At 33.9% G+C, this 24163-nt stretch overlaps 1 protein-coding gene across 1 annotated transcript in view; it reads right to left on the bottom strand.

Moving 5' to 3' along the window:
- Window positions 1–24163, bottom strand: part of SGCZ (sarcoglycan zeta) — a 177311-nt gene that overhangs the window by 27768 nt on the left and 125380 nt on the right. The window contains exon 4 of the mRNA XM_066316954.1: window positions 17227–17349. Coding sequence (XP_066173051.1) covers window positions 17227–17349 — 123 coding nt within the window. The remainder of the gene's footprint in view (window positions 1–17226; window positions 17350–24163) is intronic.

The raw sequence follows: 24163 nt of genomic DNA, 5'->3' as shown, positions 1-24163 counted from the left end.
AGAGGGAAAGAAGGGAGGAAGAAGGGCAAGAAGAAGGGCAAGAAGAACAGGAAAAATGGGAAAGAAGCAGGGAAAGAAAGGAAAGAAGAAGGGCAGGAAGGGCAAGAAGGGAAAGAAGGAGGGAAAGAAGGAGGGAAAGAAGGAGGGCAAGAATGAGGGAAAGAATAAGGGAAAGAAGAACAGGAAAGAAGCGAAAGAAGGAGGGAAAGGCCCTTTATATTTTTGAAGGTGGCAATGCGATATGAAGATGTAAATAAGTGAGCAGGAGGCAGAGTTTCCAGTCTTTACTTATGAAAAGATCATGCCTGTAATATTTGAAAGAGCATTATGAATGCAAAGATGCACAAAATTCACTCTAGTATGAGTCTGACATTAAATCAGTCAGAAGTGCCAAAGGTAATAGCAGGCAAAGAATGATAATAAAAGTTAAATGACAGCTGGTTATAACCCAGCTTTAGTATTTCGTCACTTTCAGCATCATTTTTCAAAAGACAAGAAGGCATTTCTCTCTCTAAGAAAACAGAAATTTGTAAGAAAGACCAAGTTTTTCAAGCAGAATGGAAATCCAGGCTGGTAGAACTATAGATAAACTGATATAATTAAATAAAATATAGTTAAAGCTAAAACCAAACCAAATATGTTCCTTTTTGCTATTTGAAAATGCAATCTTAATGGTTTTTTTTCTTCTCATACAGCCTCAAAAGCAGGAGTCTAACAGTTCTTGTGGTAAATGCATTATCCTTTAAAAAATACTTTAAAAAATTCCATATCTCCAATTCCCTTTATTATACAGTGGAATAAAAGCAGACACTTCCAATTGTCTTGGTTTCAGTAAGAAAGGTGAAAAAGATCAGCCAACCAGAATTTACTGATATGTTTCCAGCAGTTAAACAGGAGAATCAAGAGAAAGAAAATGATCAGCATTACTAAAAAATACAGAAGGAAAACTATATTATCCTTTTTTCAATTTACTGTATGAAAATCTGTAGTAATTTGATGGGAAGTTGGGCCATGTAGTTCAGTATTCTTAAGAAATGCTACCACGAATGTATATTCTAATGATACAATAAATAAACAGAAGTATAAAACCAATTTCAAAGTCCACAGCATCATTTTCAAAATGAAAGAAATACACTTAAAGTATTTGATAAGATACAATGTTAAAATACCTTTATTTTTACAGAAATATGAGGATATTCTAATAACTGTATTCCCAAACTTACAGAATCATAGCCAAGACCTACTTTGAAATGAGTGAAATTCTAGTGAGATATGAATGAATATAAAAAAGGTATAAAAACTAAAGGCTTGAATCTTAATGGCCTTTCCAAGTACAGCTTGAAAGGAAGTAGTTAGGGAACTGAATTTAAAGGAACATGAGTTAAAATTAACTACTACAAAAAGTGATCCCTTTAGAGGAAATAAAATCAGAAGGGCTAGGCATGGAGTAGGCACAAAGTATCTAAAATCAGAAGAAGATTTTAAAATGCAACAGAAGAAAATTACTCACATCTTCAGCTTCCAGTTGAAGAGAATGAGTTAAGTAAAGACTTCACTAAGAAAGAAGCATCTTTCATGCTTCACAAACTAATGACATTGCAGTGTCACAGACACAGCTCAGTTCTACCACCTCTATCTTTCACTAGGTCTTTCAGAAACATCAACTAACAATTACTTGAGAATTTGCAAGTACTAGATTAGGATGCAAATTTGTCCGCCGAGTTACAGACTTTAAAGAAGGGTTCGGAAAATATATACTGTTTTTGAAGCTTGCAATATGATTTGTTGCACATTCATTAAGTTAAAGCATTGACAGATTTCACAAAGAGAGATTGAGAATTATGGGTTTTTTTACCATTGAAGAGACCTTAAAAACACAGACTATGTGTTTTAGGTTTGGAACTTTTAGGTTCTAAAAATTTATTCACAGTAAAAAATAAAATTAGTAATTCTTTTACCATGTGTACACAGATAAAATTTTAAAGGGTTTTTTGTGAACTTCGAGCGCTGCTGTTCAACAGTAAGACCTTGTAAGAGATAATCACTTCCAGACTGGGAAAAACCTCCAGAAATATTCAACTATGCAAACCAATGTTCATTAAAAGATGACATAAAATGTTTCTTCCTTCCTTTGTAAAAGCTCAGTTCTTATAGTTTATTTTGGGATGAGTAGGAATGCAGCTTCTGGCCATCATGTTCATTGTGCAGCTCTTCAAGACTTCCAATTTTTTAAGTTACTTGAAGTGTAATTTAGCTAGGTACTTGTATCAAAAAGTAAGATTCGACTGGATTTTTGTTAAGGAGGTGTACATGACCTAAATGGAAGTGAGATATTTTCTGAGAACACGATTGACATGATGGCCTTTCAGTCTTGCAGTGTCCCTCAGCAGCAAAACAGACTAACATTAATTCATGAAGGTTTCAGATATGACACTGATGTGGCCATATGTGAGCTATATCATATATAGGAGGGTGTAGTACAGCCTGATTAGATGCAGTTGTTTACTTATAGACTAAAGTATCCATTGAAATCTTCAGAGATAAAATTATTAAAAAGTAAATTCTAATTTTTACTCAAAAGATTTATTACTCAAAGCCCTTGAATATGACTAATTTGTGATGCATATTTTCTGTATGGCAGCCTTACTAAAGCAAAACTACTAAGCTTTTAATTTAAATAAGAAGAAAAGGTCTCCCAATACACTAAAATTCAGCATCTTCAGTGAGCAAAATTTTGACCAAAGCAAATTGCAATTTCAGGAAACACAAGAAAAATTGCAACAGTCAGTATTTGTCTTCCTGAACAGCATCTTAACTTATTAAGTACAAACATTTGAAATATAGATTCTTAATCTGGGCAGTTGAGACACTTCTTGTCCTGCAATGCAAACAAAACTGGATTGTGTCTATTTGCTCAGTTTCTTATTCATAGAAATGTTTGAAGGTTCACATCCAAACCTATGTTTGGCCACCACTTGATTTACTTTTCTGAAAAAGTAAATCTACTTGAATCGAACCTGGACTGAGAAAAGCAGTAACATAATTCAATTAATAATTGGAAATGGTTATTCTAAATACTCCTCTGAGATGGAAAATCCAATAAATGTAAATGAAACTGCTGAAAAGTCACATTAAATCTGAATAGTCCCTCAAAACATGAATGAAATTGAAATATATATATATAAGGGGTTTGGAGAAAAGAGATTCTAAACCCATAATAATTTCTGTAATATCTTTTACTTTTTCCCCTATTGCGTATGGCAGACGGAGATACACATGACAATAAAAATGATGAAATACAATAATTTTCTGCTTGAATTGATCTAGTCTCCTTGAAACTTTACAACAGCTAGATATATGAATAGACTTAAATCTTATATTGAGATTTCACAGTAAATAATTTCTAATACCTCCACTTCAAAATTCATCATCTTTTCATATAAATCATAATCTGGACTTGCACTTTTAAAATTGTGTAAATGATTTTGGGTTCGTCATAGTTCATCAGACACAAAAAGTGTCCCTGTCTACGTTCAGAAGATAGCATTTTAATGGGATTATTTTCATATTTAGTAAGTAAAAAAGATCACAATTTCAATTTGTTGTAGTAGATAACCTTAGTTTTTGGATCACTCAGGCTTATGCTCTAATAATAGTTAATGGATTTCAAAGCAGAATTGTTGTTTCCCTGATGAAAAATGAATGAATCAATGAATAAGAAGACTATGAAACAACAGTCAATAGCTTCATAACCAAGAGACTCACCTGGAATGTAAAGGAATGGTACAGAAACTTGGATAGCCCAAGTACAAAATGGGGGAATGAGAAAATTGTCTCTCGCAGTTTCAAGAACAAATAGCAATAATTTCCCATTTTGTAGCTTTCTGGGAAATACATCTGCCCACCCACAAAACCTAGCCAGGGATGTCTCTCCAATTTCATAGAATCATGTATTCATTAAGGCTGGACAAGACCTCCAAGGTAATTAATCCCAGACCTTAACTGATCACCATTTTGATAATTAACCATAGCACTAATTGCCATGTTCATTGTCATGAGCACTTCCAGGGATGATGACCCTGTTTTTTCCCCTGGACAGCCCATTGCAATGCTTGGCCACCCTTTCTGTGCCCAAATTCTTCCAGATGTCCAGCCTGAACCTCCCCTGGTGTAACTTGAGAACGTTTTCTCCTGTCCTGTCACTAGTCACTTGAGAAGAGACTGACCCATCCACTTTTAGAAAGCTGTACAGAGTGATGAGGCCTTTCCCAAGCCTCCTATTCTTCAGGCTAAACAATGCCAGATCTCTCAGCTGCTCCTCACTCTCTAGACCCTGCATCAGCTCTATTGCCCTTCTCTGGACATGCTCCAGCACCTCAGCATCTTTTTGAAATGAAGGGCCCTGAACTAGACACAGGACTCAAGGTATGGCATTCATCAGAGCTATGTATAGAGGACCACCACTGCTGTGGTACTGCTGGCCACACTGGTTTTGGTACAGGCAAGGATGCATCTGCTTCAAAATGCTCTAAAATAAAATAATGTATGATTAGCTTTGGATAAAAGTAAAGGGCATTTTCTCTTCAGTGGTGACATTCCATAAATAAATAATTTGATTTTGGAAAGTTAAAAGTTCAGAGGAATTTATCCATTAATTTATCCAGGAATTTGTCCATTAAGTCTAGCCATCACATTAGTCATCTAAATAAGGAATATAGATTACTTATGGAGAAATTGACATCTTTAGCGGTTATTTAATAATGCTAATGGACTGAGACTAGAGCAACAATGCAGACAACCGAAGCACCTAGAAACTTTTGCTTTAAACACCTGATCAGCAGTTGATAATCTGAATTTTATCTAAATGGGGAAAATCTTGTTTGGAAATCTCACTTTAGCCATATCAGAAGTCATCCAAGTTTCTTACCCTTAGCATTTTAACTGCTTCATAAGGTACCATATTTACCTTGTGCATTTATTTCTGTTCTCTTTGCCATTATTGTAACATACTGTAGAATTGTTATGAGTATGTGATAACTACTGCTGCACTCATACATTTCAGTAAATTGTTTTATTTGTGCTAAGGAGGTCACAAAGAGCAGGACAGCTATCCAGATTTTTTAAATATCTGTACTATAGTATTTTTACTGTATTGGAATTAGCATGCCAATGATAAATTATAATCAGATATTTAGATAAATGCATTAGTGCACCCTGTGGAAGTTCATCAAATGCAAGTACATAGTATGCATTTAAAAAGTTTTCAAATGCTTCCAAATACTTCTAATAAATGCAAAAATAAAAATCTGTGACAAATCCTCAGAGGTATTTCCACAATGCCAAAACAGGGATATGTGGATATAATACATTTTGGTGCCTAATAGACCAAAATTTATCAAAAATACTAGTAACTCAAATTATTCAAAGTCTTTTTATTTTTCAGATAAGAGAAGTGAAATGAAGCTATAATATTAATTCCCTGAAAGGTTGTTAAAAGGTTTGTATTTGATATTAGCACTAGTGATTATAACCTATTATGAGTTCCTATTCCTGCTCTTTGTTAATGTTCTGGTTTTCTCTCTAAAAGTAAATCACATAGATGAATACAGCACATCTAAACCTGGAATTAGGTAAGTCTTTATTGAAGCTTTAAACTGAAATTCTGCTGCTGCGAGTGGAAGTGTGAATGTGGAACAGTAATTTTGTCACTTAATATTCTCACCTTCAAGTCTGCATAGCCATGAAGCTATGCTTTTAATTTAGCAACAAAATGGAAGCAGGAGTATTTCAAACCAATTAACTGCAGTGACTAAACCATCAATGGTTGTGTCAGCAATCACGTGCCTATTTGTTATGTGTACTAATGACAGGGAAGACAGCTTTTTCTGCAGGGAAGAGCAAGATCCTAAAGCATAGTGTAATATAAGAAAGTTGCCTGAAATATGCATCTTTTGCCAAAGACTCAGAATTTTTTTCAGGCAATAACCACAAGAGATGTGCCACATATGTAGCAGATGCTGTAGGAAGAGGGTTTATGGCAGTAATTTACCACTAAATATACCACTCCATTTTCAAGCTGGGACTGAGCTGGTCACAGAGTAATTTATCATTGCCAGTCTGAATAGTTCCTTCTGTATCACCAAGGAGCAGTATCCAGGACTCAGACTATGACCACAATTCAGATTACTTGGCAAATCTTGCAACAGTCCAGCTCTGCTGTGAGTCTTGTGGCAAAACCTTCGTCTAGTTTTTCCTCTTTTACTGTTTGTGAGTCAGGAGAGACTCAAAAATCACACTCTCATCACTGCTGCAATACAACTATCATAAATTCACCTTTCACATACCTATAATAAATTCAGACTTTTGAGATTCAAGCACGTTCCACTGCCTTGCTACATACCGTGGCATGTCTAGCTAAAACTAGCAAACTGCTGCATGAAAATTTGATGTGGTCAGCTGCCAGAGAAACCTGTTATTCACATCCTCTTAAAATACATTATGTTCAGGCATTTTCAGAATAGAAACCCGAATCCTGGGCACCAGGACTGCCATGCCTAGGGAACAAAATGTCATACAATTTGACAGTCATCTTGAAATTAGTTATTTTGCTTTATCATTTTTAAGTTAAAAACACAGAAAAAATATATTTCCTTTATCCAACTTTCACCAAAAGCCCTTACTAGTTTCAGAGACAGGTTAAGAGACAATAGGAAAATCTGTTTTATTTTGCATATTCTTCAGCTGTAAGAGGTATTTCTCTATATTATCCACTTAATAAACTGTCATGATGCTTACCACTCCAGCCTTTCAGCTTACACTGAAGAGAACGTGGCTGAGAAAACCTCTATTCTTCTATTCTTAAACCTTGCAAAAGAATATACTTATTTTAGATTTAATCTTCCTTGTCCTTTAGTCTCCCTCTGGCCTCTAGACATCAATAAAAGTAATAGATTCTGGTTTTTTTCAACAGGATATTCCCTCTGCTCCTTTTCTTGTTTTATAATTCCCTTTAGTATCCATACAATTTTTTACATTAATTTTTTGTTTAAATGAAATTGTTCTGAGTTACTGTTATATTTGCTATCAAGAAGAAAAAAAAATGAGTGTTTCCATTAAAACTTCAAATTCAGAAATTCTAATTGTCTTTTCCTTTCTTTGCAAACTTAAATATAAACCAGGGAGGAAAGGCCAAGAATGACAGTGACAAGGAAAAAAATTGCAACGATAAAAAGCCTGAAAACAGTTCTGACAGTTAAAACATGAAACAAACTTGTTGATAGATACTCTTTCTGCACAGTAGGCTTTATCTATTGCATTTTCTCTGCTCTACACTGAGAGTGTAAAAATAGATTTGAAAAGTAGTCCATCATCTGGTAATGTTGCTAGAATAAAAATACCCAAAATAATACAATCAGCTTGCTTGATATGAAAATAAATACTTTTTAGAAAGCCATCTCTCTTTGATGTTTGATGAGGGAAGACTTTCAAATGCAACTACCAATCCCACCTCATGCTTTGACCATAAATTAGGACAGGAATTTTTCAAGCTAACCTACGTTTGGCTACTTACTGTATCTTGCTTCGTTGAACTTGGAACCATCTGGGGCCATAGCACAATACCCAAGTACTTTTAAAATTTGCCATGCTGCTGTTATCTAGACCTCTGACCAACACAACACACTTTGCAGACAGTGATGCAGATAAAGGAGAAGAAAATACCCGATTACCCTTTCAGTAATGTAACCTGTAGTACTTGCTGTCATTTCTGTCACGCTTGATGAATCAAATTGGTTTAGAATGATTATACTTAAGGGAAAGGTCTCCACTTGAGCTAAATGACATTTTGGCATTTGTAAGGTGATAAGGCTGCCTGCAAGGACTGGGAGGTATTTGTCTGTACATGATTGTGCATGTGTGCTTAGATCTACTCTCTAGTAGTGTTTTACTAGCATACTCACAAAATAAGGCTCAAATGTTTTACAGATCTGATAGCTTCAATGAAATCCAAGAGGGTTTTTATTCTAACCCACATTTTATTCTAACCAGTGTGTTATAACTTAAAAAAAAAAAAAAAAAAAACTTAGAGAATAAAAACAAAACTGCAATGAAGAGGACTGTATCTAATATGTTAGGAAAGGAAAAAAAATATTGAATTTATATTAGACGAATTGTGACTAGACATAAAAAGGAAATATCTGAACTCTGCTCAGGCTTATTCCTCTCATTAAGTGATCATTAAGTTCAAAACCAAATCTAGACCAGCCAGTTAATCTTCAACAGATTATAGAAGTAGCTCTGAAGTAAAAAATGAAGGAAATTCTACATTCTCTACAGCCAAACTACGTCCCTGTTGCTCTATTCCTAATTTAAAAGATTTGTGTAGTTTTTGTTGGTTGGTTGGTGTGAGGTGTTTTGTGGGGCTTTTGGGGATTTTTTTCATTGGTTGAAGGTGGGATTTTTTGTTTGTTTTGTTTGGATGTTATTTTTGGTTTTAGGTTTTTAGCTGATAGATTGCATCCCTTGTTTTTTCAACAGGTAACACCCTGTTTCTCCGGGTCTCAAGACTGATACAAAATTCTCTTTGAGATTTTCTCTTCAAGCTATGCAGTACCAACTTTCTCTTCCTCAGAAGCAATTCTTCTGGACAACTAATCAGTCTCATGGCTGTAGATTCTACGCAGTTTTTACTGAACAATGGGACACCAAAGAGGACTAAACTCTTTGAAGAGGATCTTTCCAGTGTGGAATAGTTGAGCAGGTTGTCAGGGTCTACTCCTGTTTACCTATTCCAATTTATGATATTCCATATCATATTTGACTTTCTTGTTTCACATGATGCTGTTGACCTTTGATCAAAATGCTTTCTAACTCTTTTTCTGGGGATACCTTTAAGTATAACTTATGATTTCTTTGAGGTTTGAAAATTGACCCCTAGAAGTCAATTTGATTTTGTTTTGCTGTTGTCTTTCCCTATAACTTTGGAGCAGGGGATGTTGTCATTTGAAATAATTTTAAGATTTCTTTCCACCTTCATGTTCTCAGGTCTTCCCCACTGATCAGCAACACTTTTCACATTAATTTTTTAACACTGTCTCATCCTTACAGTCTGTATGTCTTTTGTACAATCTTGATATTTTGTTTTCTTTTCCCTAATGGATGTCTGTCCCTGTGGTTAAAAGTCTTTTGAAGTTAAAAGAAACTAGAGGCCTCCAAATATCTCAAAATGTTGTCACTCAGCCTGATACATTAGATAATTCCTTTTCTTTTTCAAAAGCCTAATCTGTTTAAATTTTTTAGTTTGCTGGTCAACATTACCACACAGGTTATTTGCCCTTTCTTCAGTACCCATGAAATATAAATAATAACTTATTTTGAATCTCAGAGCAGTTATATAGCTTTCAGATGCATCCATTTCTGCTTGGATATTGAGTTTTTTTCTACATCCTATTTTTGTGAGATAATTTTTACCACAGATAATTTCTTGCCTTTCATAGAATATGTGTTGATTTTTACCACTCCTACTTCTGGAATTTACATCATCTATTCTGAACTTTTAGGCATTTCTATCTATACTTCTTAAACTTCATTACACGTACACACTTACGTACTTTCTGAACCTTGAGCAAAGCCACATTGTTATACACAATTCAAATACAAAGTCCTATATATACATTGATGATATTTCTCTACAGCCAGAATGATGGCTTCTTATGTTTGTGTCTTGGTGTGCTGAATTTAATGCTGTCAGACACTGTGAAATTTAAACTCATCATTAGCCACAATGAGGATAGGAATTTAAATTCACAATGTAGGCTGAAAGCTGCAGGCTATATTTTTTTGGTTGAAATAATTTTTTTTTTCTGGAGTTGCTTCCTGTGTGCGAAATTAGTCCTAGCTTATAGGAGTCTGCTAGGAGTAAGATTTGAAATGTATTGCAGAGCAGACATTATTGGAATCTATGTTTTTCAGAGCTTTGCCTGCAAACCGGCTTTACAAACAGATCTAAGGAAAACAGTGAAGTCCAAGATGTTACTGATGGTGAGCTAACTTTTCTCCTGGATAATGTTTTGTATCAAACTGTGGCTGCCTCAAACAGCATCTTCATGTGAGGCTTTCTGCTATTTTCCACCTAAACTTAGAGTCAATTCACATAAGTTTGTAGAGTATGATGTATGTCATGATCAATGCTTGTATAATCTCACCATGCAGTTTATGGTTACTAAATGCATGAGCTTGTGCTTAAAGCTGGGATAAAACTTTGCTTAAGGTTGATAAAAAAATAAAATAAAAAAATCCCCACTTTTTAGGGGTTTCTAATATAATTCAGAGAAAATGAAGTGCAGTTTTGACATGTCTTACAGGATATTCTTCGTGAAAAGTCAGATGCCTACAATATCTCCTGAAAATGTAACAGTATTTCTCCTATTCTGAAAGCTTTACAAATTGAAATCCAAATTATTTCATCTTCTAGCACCCAATGAGAATACTGCTCCAGGGTAAAGCAAAATATTTTTGGCCTGTAGTGTCACCATTATAACATGAGTACTTGGAATCAAATGCTCTTTTTTATTGAACTGAAATCCCAAAGTGTTCTGCAGCCTGACCCTTATCTCCAACAGCAGATATTTTCCCCAGATATAAATAAACCACAAAAAACAACAACAACAACAACAACAACAACAACACAACAAACCCAAAAAACCAAACCAACAACAGCAACAAAAAAAAACCCCAACAAACCCCACCCCCAAAACCAAAACAAAAAACTAAACCAAACCAAAACCCCACAAAAAACCAAAAAAACCCACCAAAACAAAACAAAAGCACAAGCAAGTTCTTTAGGAAAAAAAAAAAGGAAAAAAAAAAAAGGAAAATAGAAATGTTGGAGCTCTTTTACAATACACTTTCCCCTCCTGTGAGTAGCTATATTTTAAAAATAGAGATGTGTCTGGATGCTGCAATTTAAATGTGCATTTTCAAAACTAAGCCTGAGGGCATGTGAGTGTCAGACTTAGCTCAGGTTTAACAGTTAGAATGTTGCCACAAAATCTGATCCCAATTAATATCCTGCATCAAAACTTTCTGAATGTTTAGTGTGTGTTTTCCAAAGGAGCTGTTTTAAGAGTTAGCTCACTAATAGTGGGGCTATTTTCCACTGAGCTTTGACCCTTCTCTAGGTCATGTGGATTTGCCTGGAATCATGTAATTCAGATACCTCAAACTAGAACTATTTTAAACTGCATCTGTAGAGTTTACATTGTCCTTCAACAGGAAATGTAGAATATGGCTAGGAATATGATGCAGACATTGGCAGTTTTTCCTAGAAGTATTAATTCTTACATTGACCCCAAATATCTAATAGCTTAATCTTGGTGTTAAAGGTTTAACCTGAAAATCAGATTCACGTGGTAGGTTGTAACCAGCCTCTGGATTGATGCTACTCTGTACCAGAACAGGGAAAATAGTCTCCACTAACCTTGAGAAACTGCTGTCTGCTTTCTGCAAAGGAACAGCTCAAACAAGAACAGAATCAGCTTTTAAAAAATAGGTCCTATGTAATAGAATTAAATAGATTAGAGCCCAGAAGGAGAGGAAGGGATTAAAATCTGTTTTCTCTCATAACTGGTGCTATCATGAAAAAAAAAGAGGGAAAAAGACAATTATTTAAGGAGAGTTATTTATATGGATTATAGAAGGTTGACTCTCTAGGTAGGAGACTATTTTCTTCTACCTTTATTTCAAAAGAGTGTTGTTTAGCTGTTTGGGGCATTTTTTTTTCCTTTCTTCTTCCTGACTATGTGCTGGCTTCTTCTATGTCTAAGTTTACAGAGCAGCCTAGATCAGTACTTTTCATTGAAATCGCTGTAGAGGAATTGGACACATTTTCCTGCTCTGACAGAACTGTTTGCACATTTGTCTGCTTTTTTGGTTTATTCCTTTTTCAGAAGAAAATTCTTTTACCAAGACTTATTTGACTTTACATATGTTTCTGAGACCAGTTCTTCCTTTCCTCCTTTAAGTGCCAAAAATCAAAATCTTTCTTTTGCCAATAAACTGTTATTATCCTTAGGTTAATGTATTCCTCCAACAGTCTACACAGTCATCTGCAGGCTGGTGTAAGTACACTCTGCTTGGAATCTGAGCTGGCCAGATGCATTCTACCCTTAAACAGAAGACAGAAATATATTTAAGTAATGTCCTGGATAAGACATTTATTTAGTTAGTTAGTTATTCTCACCATTTGTAGCCTGCCCATAAAGCTTTCAATTCACAGACAGGTTGGAGTCAGATATATATATATATGTGATTGTAATCAGCTCTGTAGTTGTACCTTCAGAGTCATGCCCTGACAGGTTGTTTTATCAAGTGGCTAGACTATGACAAAATATATTTCAGTCAGAGCTCCCTTAAAGGCAAGGACAGACATTAAGTGCTTTCTTGAGACCTAAATAAGCTTATCAGAAACCTTATTCATCACTGGAGTACATGGCAATGTACTCATTACTCAGGAAACACAGAAATCCCATATATGTGATGCAGTTCTTTTACTGACAGATGATGATAAAAGAATTCGGGTCCATTCAGTGTTGAGGGCACGAAGAATTTGTCATATCTGCTTAAGGGATTAAATTTTAGTACAACATCAAATACAGTCGTTTTACTGTGGTCAGATAATTTGGCTCCATAAGCCACCTTAAAATGATTAAGTGCTTCCCTTCATTTTATACCACTTCACTCTCCAAACTCCATCTGTCCTGAATGACAATCCACCCACTGGACGTGGCAAATCCAAGATCTTCTTTCCCATTTATACTGAAATTCCTATTCAGTCTCTCAATGCGCTAGATATAAGCCTACTGTAATAACCACATACATCAAATAATAAGTTATTTTTCTACATTTCAGTACTGGTTATAAATATTTTATTTCTACTTCTCCAACCTAATTTACAATTCACATGTATTTCTTCATAATTCTCCTATATTTCCTTTTTATAGCCAAAAGCCATATTTCTATTTTATCATTTCCTTTTAACTACCCTGGAAGACCTTTCTATATTTCAATTACCTGCACACTCCCAGTCCTGCAGCATAATCTTAAAATCAAAACTGAAGTATTGATGCACTCCTCTGCATGTTGATTCTGATTATTATTAGAATATTATCAGAACGTAAGTATGCTGGAACCTTCTGAAGCTTCCTTGACACATCAAGGCTCTCATCTTTCATCTAGTGAAGTCAAGGACTGATCAAAAACCAGACTGAATCCACGGAAAACATATACTTTAGTGTAATGAAAAAGATACTTGCAGCACTTCACATATTTTTTTCCTGACACTGTTTTGGTGTCAAATTGGATTTGACCTATATACTTCCTGCTATTAATGTGAGAAAGTTATCAAAGTGTGTACTCTACTGTCCTTTTCTGACTTCCATTTTCTACATGATTGTCCTATTTGACAAGGAAGAAGGGTCTTAGGAAGTCATAATGACCTGCACATTTTTTATGCCTCTTTTTTTCTCCCAGTACTGCTAGCAACAATGTACAAACCTTTGTACAACTACAATTCCCTCAGTGAGAACTTCTATGTTTGAAATATGAGAAAAAAAACAATCTTCAACCAATTAGATCAGTTCAAACAAAACAGACGTGGAACTTCATGTATCTGAAAACTTTGTTTTTCCAAAAGAGCAGAACTCTAGAGAACTGAAATCTTGGTAAAACTATAACTGACAAGTTTCTAAGTAGCTCCTTATTTCTTTCTAGAGAAAAAAAATATTACTGTTGACATGTTAATTATCATAATAAAAAAATTCAGTTCTATCTGGAACTGGATAAAGGACTTCAGATCCTGTGCTAAAACAAACTATACCATCAAAATACACAGCAGTAAGAAAGAAAATAATCCAGCAATTAAGATAGTAGGAGGAAATAAGATTAATTTGATTTCCTTAAAGGAAAGTAATATATTTCCAAACAATTTAGACTGGGTTATTCAGAAAGAATTATATAGCTGATTTGCTACATCTAGAAAATATAATTGGAATTGACTGCAGAACAGCAACTGCTTCTGATTGACGACCTATCTCATTTAATTTGCAAATCTATTTTTGCTTTGCCTTTTTTTAAGCTTGATTAATAGACATAAAAAACCACAGGTGTAAGCATAACATATAGAAGCTATGTAAACCTGGAACAAAACAAATTAAGCTATAGCTTTTATGGGTCTTGGAAGAATGATCAGAGATAAAATCATGTTTAAATAATGCTGCAGAAATGTGAAGGAATTATATAAATCAAAAGAACATCTAGGAGACAACATGAGAATTAAATTACTGTCTCTTCTTTAAAATCACAGAAAGAGAAATACCCTTTTCAAAAAGAAAAATGTTTGTAAAATTTGGATAGAAAAGTATAAGTTGAATGGGAAAAAAGAGGATTTCTGATAATGTGCTTAACTAAGAAAGCCACCTCAGAAGACAAAGGAGATAAAACCTCGTTTCCATTGTCAAAAAAGTAGTTGTAGTTTGATTAAAATTAGGTGAATTCCAGGTTCCTACATCCTTCTTATATGGCCTTAACTGTTAACTACGAGTTTGCTTAAAGAAAGCAAAACAAAACAAAACAAAACAAAACAAAACCAAAACAAACAAAAAAAAAAAACCACCAACCAAACTATACTAACAGAACCATCCAGTGAAGGTTTTTATACAACTTTATTTCACAGCATTGTCTTAGGAAAATGTACACTGACCTAAGGGATTCTTAACCTTTCTCAAAATTCCTCTGGCAGGACAAAGCTGCCTCATGATGTGTGCTGGTACTCTCGTGAACAAGGCCAACCAGTACAATTCTGCTACGAGAGTATCCTACAGAGATCATACTCCAGTTAAAATAAAAGTCAAACAAAAGCAAAGGGAAGAAAATTTTGAATTAAGATTTAAAGCAGAGAAGTAAAAATCAAACAGATATTCTTGTTCTGTAGCTGCAGAGAGACTGAAGAGGATGCTGTCCATTGGATCAGCAGGGTGAATATAAAAAATGGAGAAAGGTCTAAACACATGCAGAAAGGAACCTGTGAGCCCACCAGAAGATGAGCTTCTTGTTACTACTTGTTTCCTCAGTTCTTTAACAATATGTTCACCTCATCAAGCCTTTCTCTTTCCTCCCTCCAAAGCTCTATGATATGTGTTAAATTTGGTGTCAGGAAACATCTCTGTGCGAAAGGACAATGGACAGCTGCAATTCTAACAGCTCTCTCTACCAACAGAAAATTTGAATCCTTTTTCTTCTTCCCTTGAAGAAGCAGAAAATAAAGCAGAAAAGGCCTAATGCAAATAAAGGAGAAAAGCAAAACTAGCAATGTAAGGAAGAATAAGAAGTTTAAACTAAACCAGCCCAGCCAATTGCCTAATTTTAAAGTGAGAGATTCTAAATATACAAATATGTGACTGCAATATCTCTAAACCAAAAAGTACTACTTCTGATTCTATATATTTTATTATCTGAGAAAAAACCTGATATATGGATTACCATATTTCTACTATATCTTTCTTCTTGGAATAGGCTGCCTATATAAAAATTTACAAATAAAAATGTTACAAAAAATAATCAGCGAGTAGCTGTCAACTTAATCTTTCAAGTTTTTATTAATCAAGAATTTCTTTGACTTATGATAGACTGCTTTAAAAGCTGAGCACTAAAAAAAATCTTCTGAATGGAGGAAAAATAATATACAAAAAATCCCACATTGCCATGGTAGCTTACAAATGGCCATGAGTATACTTTGAAAAAATAATTACCAAAATAAATAATTTATTGGACACATTCACAGTGAACTGTTTCCAAATAGACACTATTGATTACTACAGGAGAAAATAAAATCATTTCATTGTAGTACTACCCTTAAATAAACACACATGAGAGCTTTATCTCCAAATAAGCACAGTTTTTTCACCCTTTTTTATATTCAACTTTTGTTTTATTTCTTCTGCCATAATTCCTTTCCTGTATTCACCCCAAGGCACTATGATAATAAAATACACAAGCTTGAGAAAAATAAACTAAAGAAAAAAAGATTCTGGTTGATGTTTGACATTATGATTTCCTGCCAGATCTCATCAGTCATATCATGCCATATGGAGTAATTCAGTCTGATTGATGTTGCTCACAGGGACTTGTCACCTTTCATGTGTTTGCTGAAGAATTTAAAGGTATCGCACAACCTTTGGATAAAATCAATTCTTACAGTGCCAAATGTTTGATTAAAAAAAAATGATCATGACATCAAAACCTTTTGATTGTATTTCTCAGTGGTGGGGAATATAATTCTTAGCACCATTTGTAAGATGTTTTATTTTTTAAGTTATGATAGATGCTTTGACATTTTTGACATTTGTGTCAATTGTACATTTAAGATTAGTTTTCTCAGCCTGTAGTGTTAGGACTAAGTTTGAGCCTTAGGAGGAACCAGCATGATTCTCTTTTTCCACATTTTGCATCATGGGGCCCTGTTTTCCTGCAGATTTCTCAACACCTCACTGCCCATGGAAAGCAGTGAATTAATTCCTTGGTTTGTTTTGCTTGTGTGTGTGATTTTTGCTTTACCTAATGAACTGTCTTTATCTCCATCCATGAGGTTTTTTTTTTTTTATTTTCACCCTTCCAATTCTCTCCCCCATCCATGCTGGTGGAGGAGTGAGTGATTGGTTGTGTAAGGCTTAGTTTCTGGCTATGCTGAAACTATAACAGCAACCTTCATTTCATTATAAACTAATTTAGCCAAGTCAAGGCAAAATTTTTCAGCTGAGCCTCATGAAATCTTAATTCATATGGAAGTTGTGAAGATACTTTGTGTACAGCAAAAAACAAAGGTCACCATATATAATGGGTTTTATCATTTTGAAGGAACATTACCTAAATAAACGCCACACACACCACAAAGCAATGCTTAATGGTAGCAATGTTTAATATAAAAGCCAAAACACAGTGGTAAGACTGACTTTTACCACAGTTGATCCTGCAGAGTTGAAATTCAAATTTGCCTTCAGATTAATTGATATTTAGATTATACACTATGTTTTGGTTGGTTGAACAATCACTGATAACGCGAAGACGTTTTCCTCTCCAGTGGATTAAAATTCTGTAGATTGATAGTTTAATTACAACTAAAGGTATTAAAAAATATATGTTTACATCCTTTTAGAATCTTTGTTATTACCATACCTGTTACTTTCAGTCTGTCGGCTCCAATGACAATCTCATCTTCATCTGCAGAAAATAATACTTTTCCACCATCACTTGCTCTTACTTCAAATCTCTTACACTGAGCTTCCACAGCATCAGCTCCTGAAATTGAGGAAGTAATCATTACATCTAATTGGTTTTGTAAGAATTAATCATCAACATAAATGGAATGTCCAAAACATATCGAAACCATGACGCTCTACTAAAATATTTGGCTTTCTGTAAGCCTGATGGATAATTTGCATTGTAAAATACTGTTAAAATAGTTTACAGAAATAACTGTGAGAAACATCTATTTCAGCTTTATGTGGAAGTCAACACTTAAATTTAGAATGAAGTTAAACACTGAGATCCTGAAATGTCAATTCAGACAGAGTTTTCCGGGGTTTGTTCAGATTAAATTGCAGTTTCTTGCCAACGAAAAAATAAAGACAACACATGACCCTATTCCATCAAGACACACAAATCAACACAGCAGAAAAGGGTATTTTTTCATTCAGTTCTACTACAAACTTCAACAATGGAATATCGAAAAAAAAACCCCAAAGCACCAAAAAACCACCCAAAACCCATGAACTAGTGATATCAAAATTTGTCATATTTTATGAAACAATATTTCCAAATATTGGGAATATTCTCAAAGCTCAAAAACCCTAAAATCATTCTGAAATCGGATAGATAACTGAAATGAAGAAAGTTTGCAGGTATTGAGACTTTTAAGTTTGTTATGCTTTTCAATTACAGGTCTTATTTTTCCTCTCCAGTGTTCTGTGTACTAAACTGTTCCTGAAATTTTTGTTTCATTAATAAGTGAAAGCAAACACCAGTTCTGAAAATGGTGTTGAAAAGCAATCAGTTGCATTTGGCACAACAAGATATAGAGCAAGATACATTACTTCAGGGAATAATAATCTGAAACCTTTTTCTAAGATCTCTAATTAGACTTATAATGTATTCCTGGAATAAATCTGTAAGCGTAAAAATTATGTGGAGAGGATTATGGACAAAGAAATTTATATATGTTATTTCAGTTTAAGAATCTAGCTTAAAAGTTTGTAAAAAATTCCTGCCTCCATAATATGTAAGTTTTTAGTTTAATATCCAAATGCATAGTATCAAAATATGTAATAAGGAATATAAAAACTATGATAATGAGTTTTGGTCAAGGAATTGCTTTAGTAGCTCAATTTAAAAAATCAGCTATGTAATCAATACAATTCCTTTTACTTTCAGATGAACTTATGTCTGATCTGTAAAAAAATTCTGGCTATTTTTGATTCACGAAGAGAAAAGAAAATGAAAAGGAATTATCAAAATACTTGTGATGATTCATTTTGTTGAATTTAGATATATTTATTCTGTAAATGTGTATAATGGTGTTTTCTCCCCGCCTCCCCTGCTGAAGTTTTTTTTTTTAAAATGTGTCACCAGGTTATTTGCTTTGTTTTGAAAAAATACAAAATCTTTGTAAAAACAGACAAGGGGTGATTTTACATTTCAGATGCAGAGGTTTGTGGATGCCCTTGTCCTGCAACCATACCTTTGGTTCAGGAAACGAAACAAAAATCACAAGTAACTTAATACTAAATAGTTTCATCTTTATTTAAGAGCTGATAATAGCTTAGCCACCTAAAACTAAGTGGCATTATAAGTACTGTGATGTTCCTAATTTGCACCCATCAAAGCTGTTAGCTCTGTAAGGAAAAGAAATTAACAGGAAATGTGTCAGAAATCAAAAAGAGAAAAGACCTGCCACATTCTTACTCATTATATATCACTGTAAGTGACAGCTCATGTTTCAATAACGGCTTTTTAAAACTTGTAGTGTATTTAGGATAATATAGGTTTTCATGAAAAATTACTTAAATAACAATGATCTGGAATTTTGACTAAGGTATGCATGTATTTTAGATGTTATTTGTGCTGCTTCAGAATCACGTTGTATAAAAGTACACCTAGAACTCAGCTAGTCCAAAATATAATTACAGAAACTAAATAAATTTTAATGGGCTTTTACTTCATGTTTCACTCATGACTTAATAGTGTATTACTTGCTATTACTTATTGCTGAAATGGTGGGTAGTGTGTTCAAGGCACTTGAGAGATTACTAAAAACCATAATACATGTTAAATCTGTCTCTTTGACATAGAACCAGGTCGTGAATGTTATAAAACTGGTTTCAAGAAGTTAAACTGCCTGCAGAGTAATCAGTGCTATCAAAATGGAATTCTGTTTCATTACATTTTCAATTCCCAGCTGAAATAGGAGCAAGCAGTTGCATTTGTAATGTATTAGGGCATTATCTTCTTAGCTGTAAAGCAAATTACTGTGTTCCAAAAACACTCTACAAACATACACATCACATAAAATGTCTGAATCTTTAATAGTACTACTAATAAAAACGATGCATCAAGTCTAAGAATATTATCATGAACAAAGGAAATGCTTTGAAATTCTAATCTCAAACTTGTAGAGCCATCACTATTTTCAGCAAATCATAATCTGCTTGAATAATGCATTCTTCAGTCCAGAGAATCATGTATGAAAATCTATCTTCTAAATTCTGTTAAGAAAGGTAATTTCTATCAAACATGTAGCTACCAGAAAAGCTTTTTAGGTACTAAATAGCTGTTTAACTACTTCTTATTGTATCACTATTCTACTTCATACTGGCCAGGGAGTTGGCTCCCTATTGGCTTTAATCTGGTTCAAGAGATGTCTGTGACAAACTCTTTTCTCATCTTGTGTTCAGGAAAACTATTTACTTGCAAATTCTGTTGTATAATTCTCAATTAAATTATTATGTTCCTGTGAAATACCTTTCATCTAAAGTATATAGATGAAAAATATATGTATCATATTCATATATAGACGGTATGTAAAGATGGTCTACAACATGTGCTTGTTGCACAGCAGTTGTATAATTGAAACTATCATTAAACCAGCTACATTTAAAATGATACAAAGCCTAAAATTGTTCATTTTAACTCTAGTGAAGATACATTAAATGAAAATATTGGGCAGTACACGCAGTAAAAATACAGAAAATTACGGTTCTGTAACCCAGATTAACAGTAATAGAGATTGAATTTCAAAATAAAAACTACCTATTTTGAATTTGTGGCAAATTTGACTTACTAGTTAAGTAATATATTAATATGAAGAATCCATGTTCTAACATTTTGTATTTTAAAGTCAAATATATTTACAGTATTTCATTATTATTCAGAAATATTCATTAGAACCACTATTTGCTGTGATAATAAACAGTAGCAAGAACTCCCCAGTCTTAAAAGGTTTAGATATGATTACAAACACTAGTGTCTGATTTGTCAATCACCTTCCATGTCCACCTGGCACACAAGAAATTCAAAAGCAGAAAAAGATAAAAAATCAACAACCTTAATTTACATATAAGGATTAGAATGCAAATGGAATTATCAAAAACTGATCCTTGTAAATAGAAAACGTAATAAAGTTCAATACATTTTCTTATGGTTCTTCAATGAAAAATGGGTTATTTAAACATTTATTAAATGTTTTATGCAGAGTCTGGATGAGAAAGAAAATTACTTTTATTAGAATGTGTTGATGCTTCTGAGATTGGAGATAAAAGAGATAAAGCATTTTTAATAAAGAGTCAACACTCATCTGTCTAAGATCAATTTTCAAGAAATAAACACGTAGGGTTTTTTTTAATATTCATAGGAATGTTAGATATTATGATATTTCAGGCAGCAGAGATCTTCAAAAAAAAATTCAGTGAAGGCAAGAGCAATTGTGCAAATGAAGGATTCAAAACAGCTTAACAGAAGCATTGGGGAATTTGAAAAGGAAAAAGAGAACTTTCAGCTGAGAGCAAAACACCTACACAAAGATTCACAACAATCAGAACATATTCTGTGTTTCTTTTGCTGAGGAAGGGAAGGGACCATCTTCACTGTATCTAGAAAGTGTGACAGTCAAAGGTAGAAGACCCTTTAGCTTGCTCTGTCAATAGTTGGTGGCCATGCTGTAGACAGGTCAGAAAGCTACTCCTTCTAGGAGAGGTTGATTGTCAAGTTTTCCTATTCTGAATGATTATCTACTCAGAAAAGGGAAGCTGGAGCAAAAGCTAGGTGAAAAGAAACAAAGCACACATTTGTTATATTTTTTAAAAGTGAACAATAACAGCTGTCAACATAAATCATTAGCATAGGACTAAGCCAAACATTATTATGAAAGGAAACTCAATAGAACCATCTGAATCAGGCAGAACACTTCCTTCACATGACCTATGGACCCAGTAATATCCATGAAAGATTAGTGATACTACAGATTTAGGACTTTGTCAAATGAAATCTGACAGAAAAAGTTCTGCCCTTCCAGGCAGATTTTACTCCTAGGAACTTTGTAGAATCAATCACAGGACCATTATGGTTGTAAAAGACCTCTAAGATCATCAAGTCCAACATTAAACCTGCACTGTCAAGTACACCATTGGTGTGTTACATCAGTTTCACTGAAAAACACTGAAATACTGTCTGTCACCACTGCAAACAGAAGGAATACATCCTTCCTGCACTCTGTCCTCCTGGTGCATCTTGACAGTGGAACTCAGCTATGGTGGAAGTAGCATCCAAGTTGCAGCAGACAACACTCCCCATGCTACTTCTACATGAGGCCACAACAACTCAAGAGCAATTCTGTGCTTTGCTGCCTACTGTCCCTAACATATGGCAATTTCCATGAGAGGCAGAAAGGATGTGGCTGAACAGACCTTTGGTTATGAACAGATACAGCTGTTCGTAATTTCATCAGCTCTGAGCAATACACATGGGTGAATGAGAGTAAAATGTGATTCTTTGTTCTTGAAGGTTGTTCCAGCTTTAAGTCAACATTTTTCTTTTGCTTCTGTAACAGTTAAAAGGATGCGCATTGTGTGTAATTTTAGCTATAATGTCTCAATTGCTTATATGGGTCCTGAGATAAGAAAGTCAAGCAAGGCACAAAAAGATATGTCAGGCACCAAAATTTATCTGTAGGACCTCGCACTGTATGTTGTGCTCTACTTATAATCCCATTAAGTTAATTTACTCAAAATATGATCTAGATTCTTGAACTGAGGCTTGTGTCAAGTAAAATGACTTTTGTATCAGACTGATTTTTCTTATAATACTATACATGTGTTACAAACATATAAAATATAATAAACACATATTAATAATAAATAAATATACATGGTCTAAGTAAAGGGATATATTTAAAATTAGATTAATAAAGTATTTAAAATATAAAATAAGTAATAGGTTAACTTATAAATAAAGATGTACTATTTTTTATTACCAGATCTATTACATTATCTTTCTTACATGTTTTCCCTTATTGTCTCAGAATCTTTCTTTGTGACATCAATAAAGAGCCACAATATGTTAACTTCTTTTTACAGCTGCATTTATCAACTTAGCTTTCACTGACAAGCTCAAAAGTCCAGCTCATGCAACTGTATTATTTATAGCTCTAACATATTTTGTGCACTACAAAATGTGAATGGGACTAGAAAAGTTACCAGTTTTAGTTACTCATGATGAATGCAACCTAAATATTACTAAATCGTAAGAGAGAATTTTCCAAGTTTTTAGTATTATCTGTAACCCTGTAATTTTTAGCTTTCTGTGATGTGATTAGTTTTTACAGCATAAATAATTTACAAAGCTGAACTTAGACCTTTGGAAGCTGAGGCTTACTGAAGCAGCCTGGGCATTACTCTTTGATAAAAAATTAGTGGGAATATTTTCATTGTCTCTGTTAGCTGAACTAGGCTGTAAGGCAATAATGATGCTATTTGGTCATTACATTTTATGAAAATACTGAGCTGTTTTTGAGTAGCTGCACATTCCACTGAAGAGAAATGAGAGTTAAAAATAGACAGAACAATTCATAGTGAGATATCTGACTACCTGCTGGACTTGATGAATACCACATTCAAATCACATAGCAAGAGCACACAGAAATAGTAAGGGGAGTTATGAAATATCTTCATTAGATAGATGAAACTCAAAGACAAAACAGGACTGCTGAATTTCTCCTTTGGAAATATAACATCTTGCAGCTCATAAAGCTAATCATTCCTTGCTAAACCTGTTACTATGTATCATTATGTATTTCCTTTAGGTCAGACTTCTAGCCAGACTTCTCCATTGAATGTTCTACCAATTTACCAGAAATTGTACTGAAAATTCACTGATGTATAAATCTCCATATCTCTGCTTTATTCTTTTCTAAAAAAACAAATCAGATTTTTGACTTCTTTGCATTTTTTGAGCCCATATCTCTCATCTGCATGCTGTCTAAAATGCTAGTAGTGCAAGGGTCTTTATGCATCCTGCTTTATCACTCTGAAGTAACTGGACTGAAAATGAAATTGGATGAAGTGAAATAAATTCATGTAACCCAATGGTTCCTTACCTTTCCTCTTACTCATTTTTCCTGTGACCTTTTTAAATAACTGTATGGATCTTTGTGAAGATTTAAAACGAAAAGCATTTCATTTTTTTGTTCTTACTGATAATATTCTCTGAAAACATTAGAAAGGTTTTCTGAGATATTTTTTCTACCCTGCAGGCATTTTGCACCTTTTTTTGTGTTTTATTAATAAAAATTAAAAGTTAGCAAATATTCTTGCTCATATTTACAGAATCACAGAAACATTCAGGATGGAAAGACCTCCAAGGTAAAGGAATTCAACCTTTGACCAACCCTCACCTGGTCAATATATTCTCTATGCACTTTTATTATTAAGATGCTAGCTTTGCATCTTCCTTTTTTTTCCTCCCGAGTTTATTAAAAAGATACAAATTGTTTTTCCAGATGTTTTTGGCAGTTTCCCATAGACTTTAAACAAAATCTGTTGTGACTCAAAATATGTTATATTAT

This window comes from Sylvia atricapilla, chromosome 4 (genome assembly GCF_009819655.1).
Source record: "Sylvia atricapilla isolate bSylAtr1 chromosome 4, bSylAtr1.pri, whole genome shotgun sequence".
In the NCBI taxonomy this organism is placed as follows: Eukaryota; Metazoa; Chordata; class Aves; order Passeriformes; family Sylviidae; genus Sylvia; species Sylvia atricapilla.
This window is presented reverse-complemented; position numbering and strand designations above follow the sequence as displayed.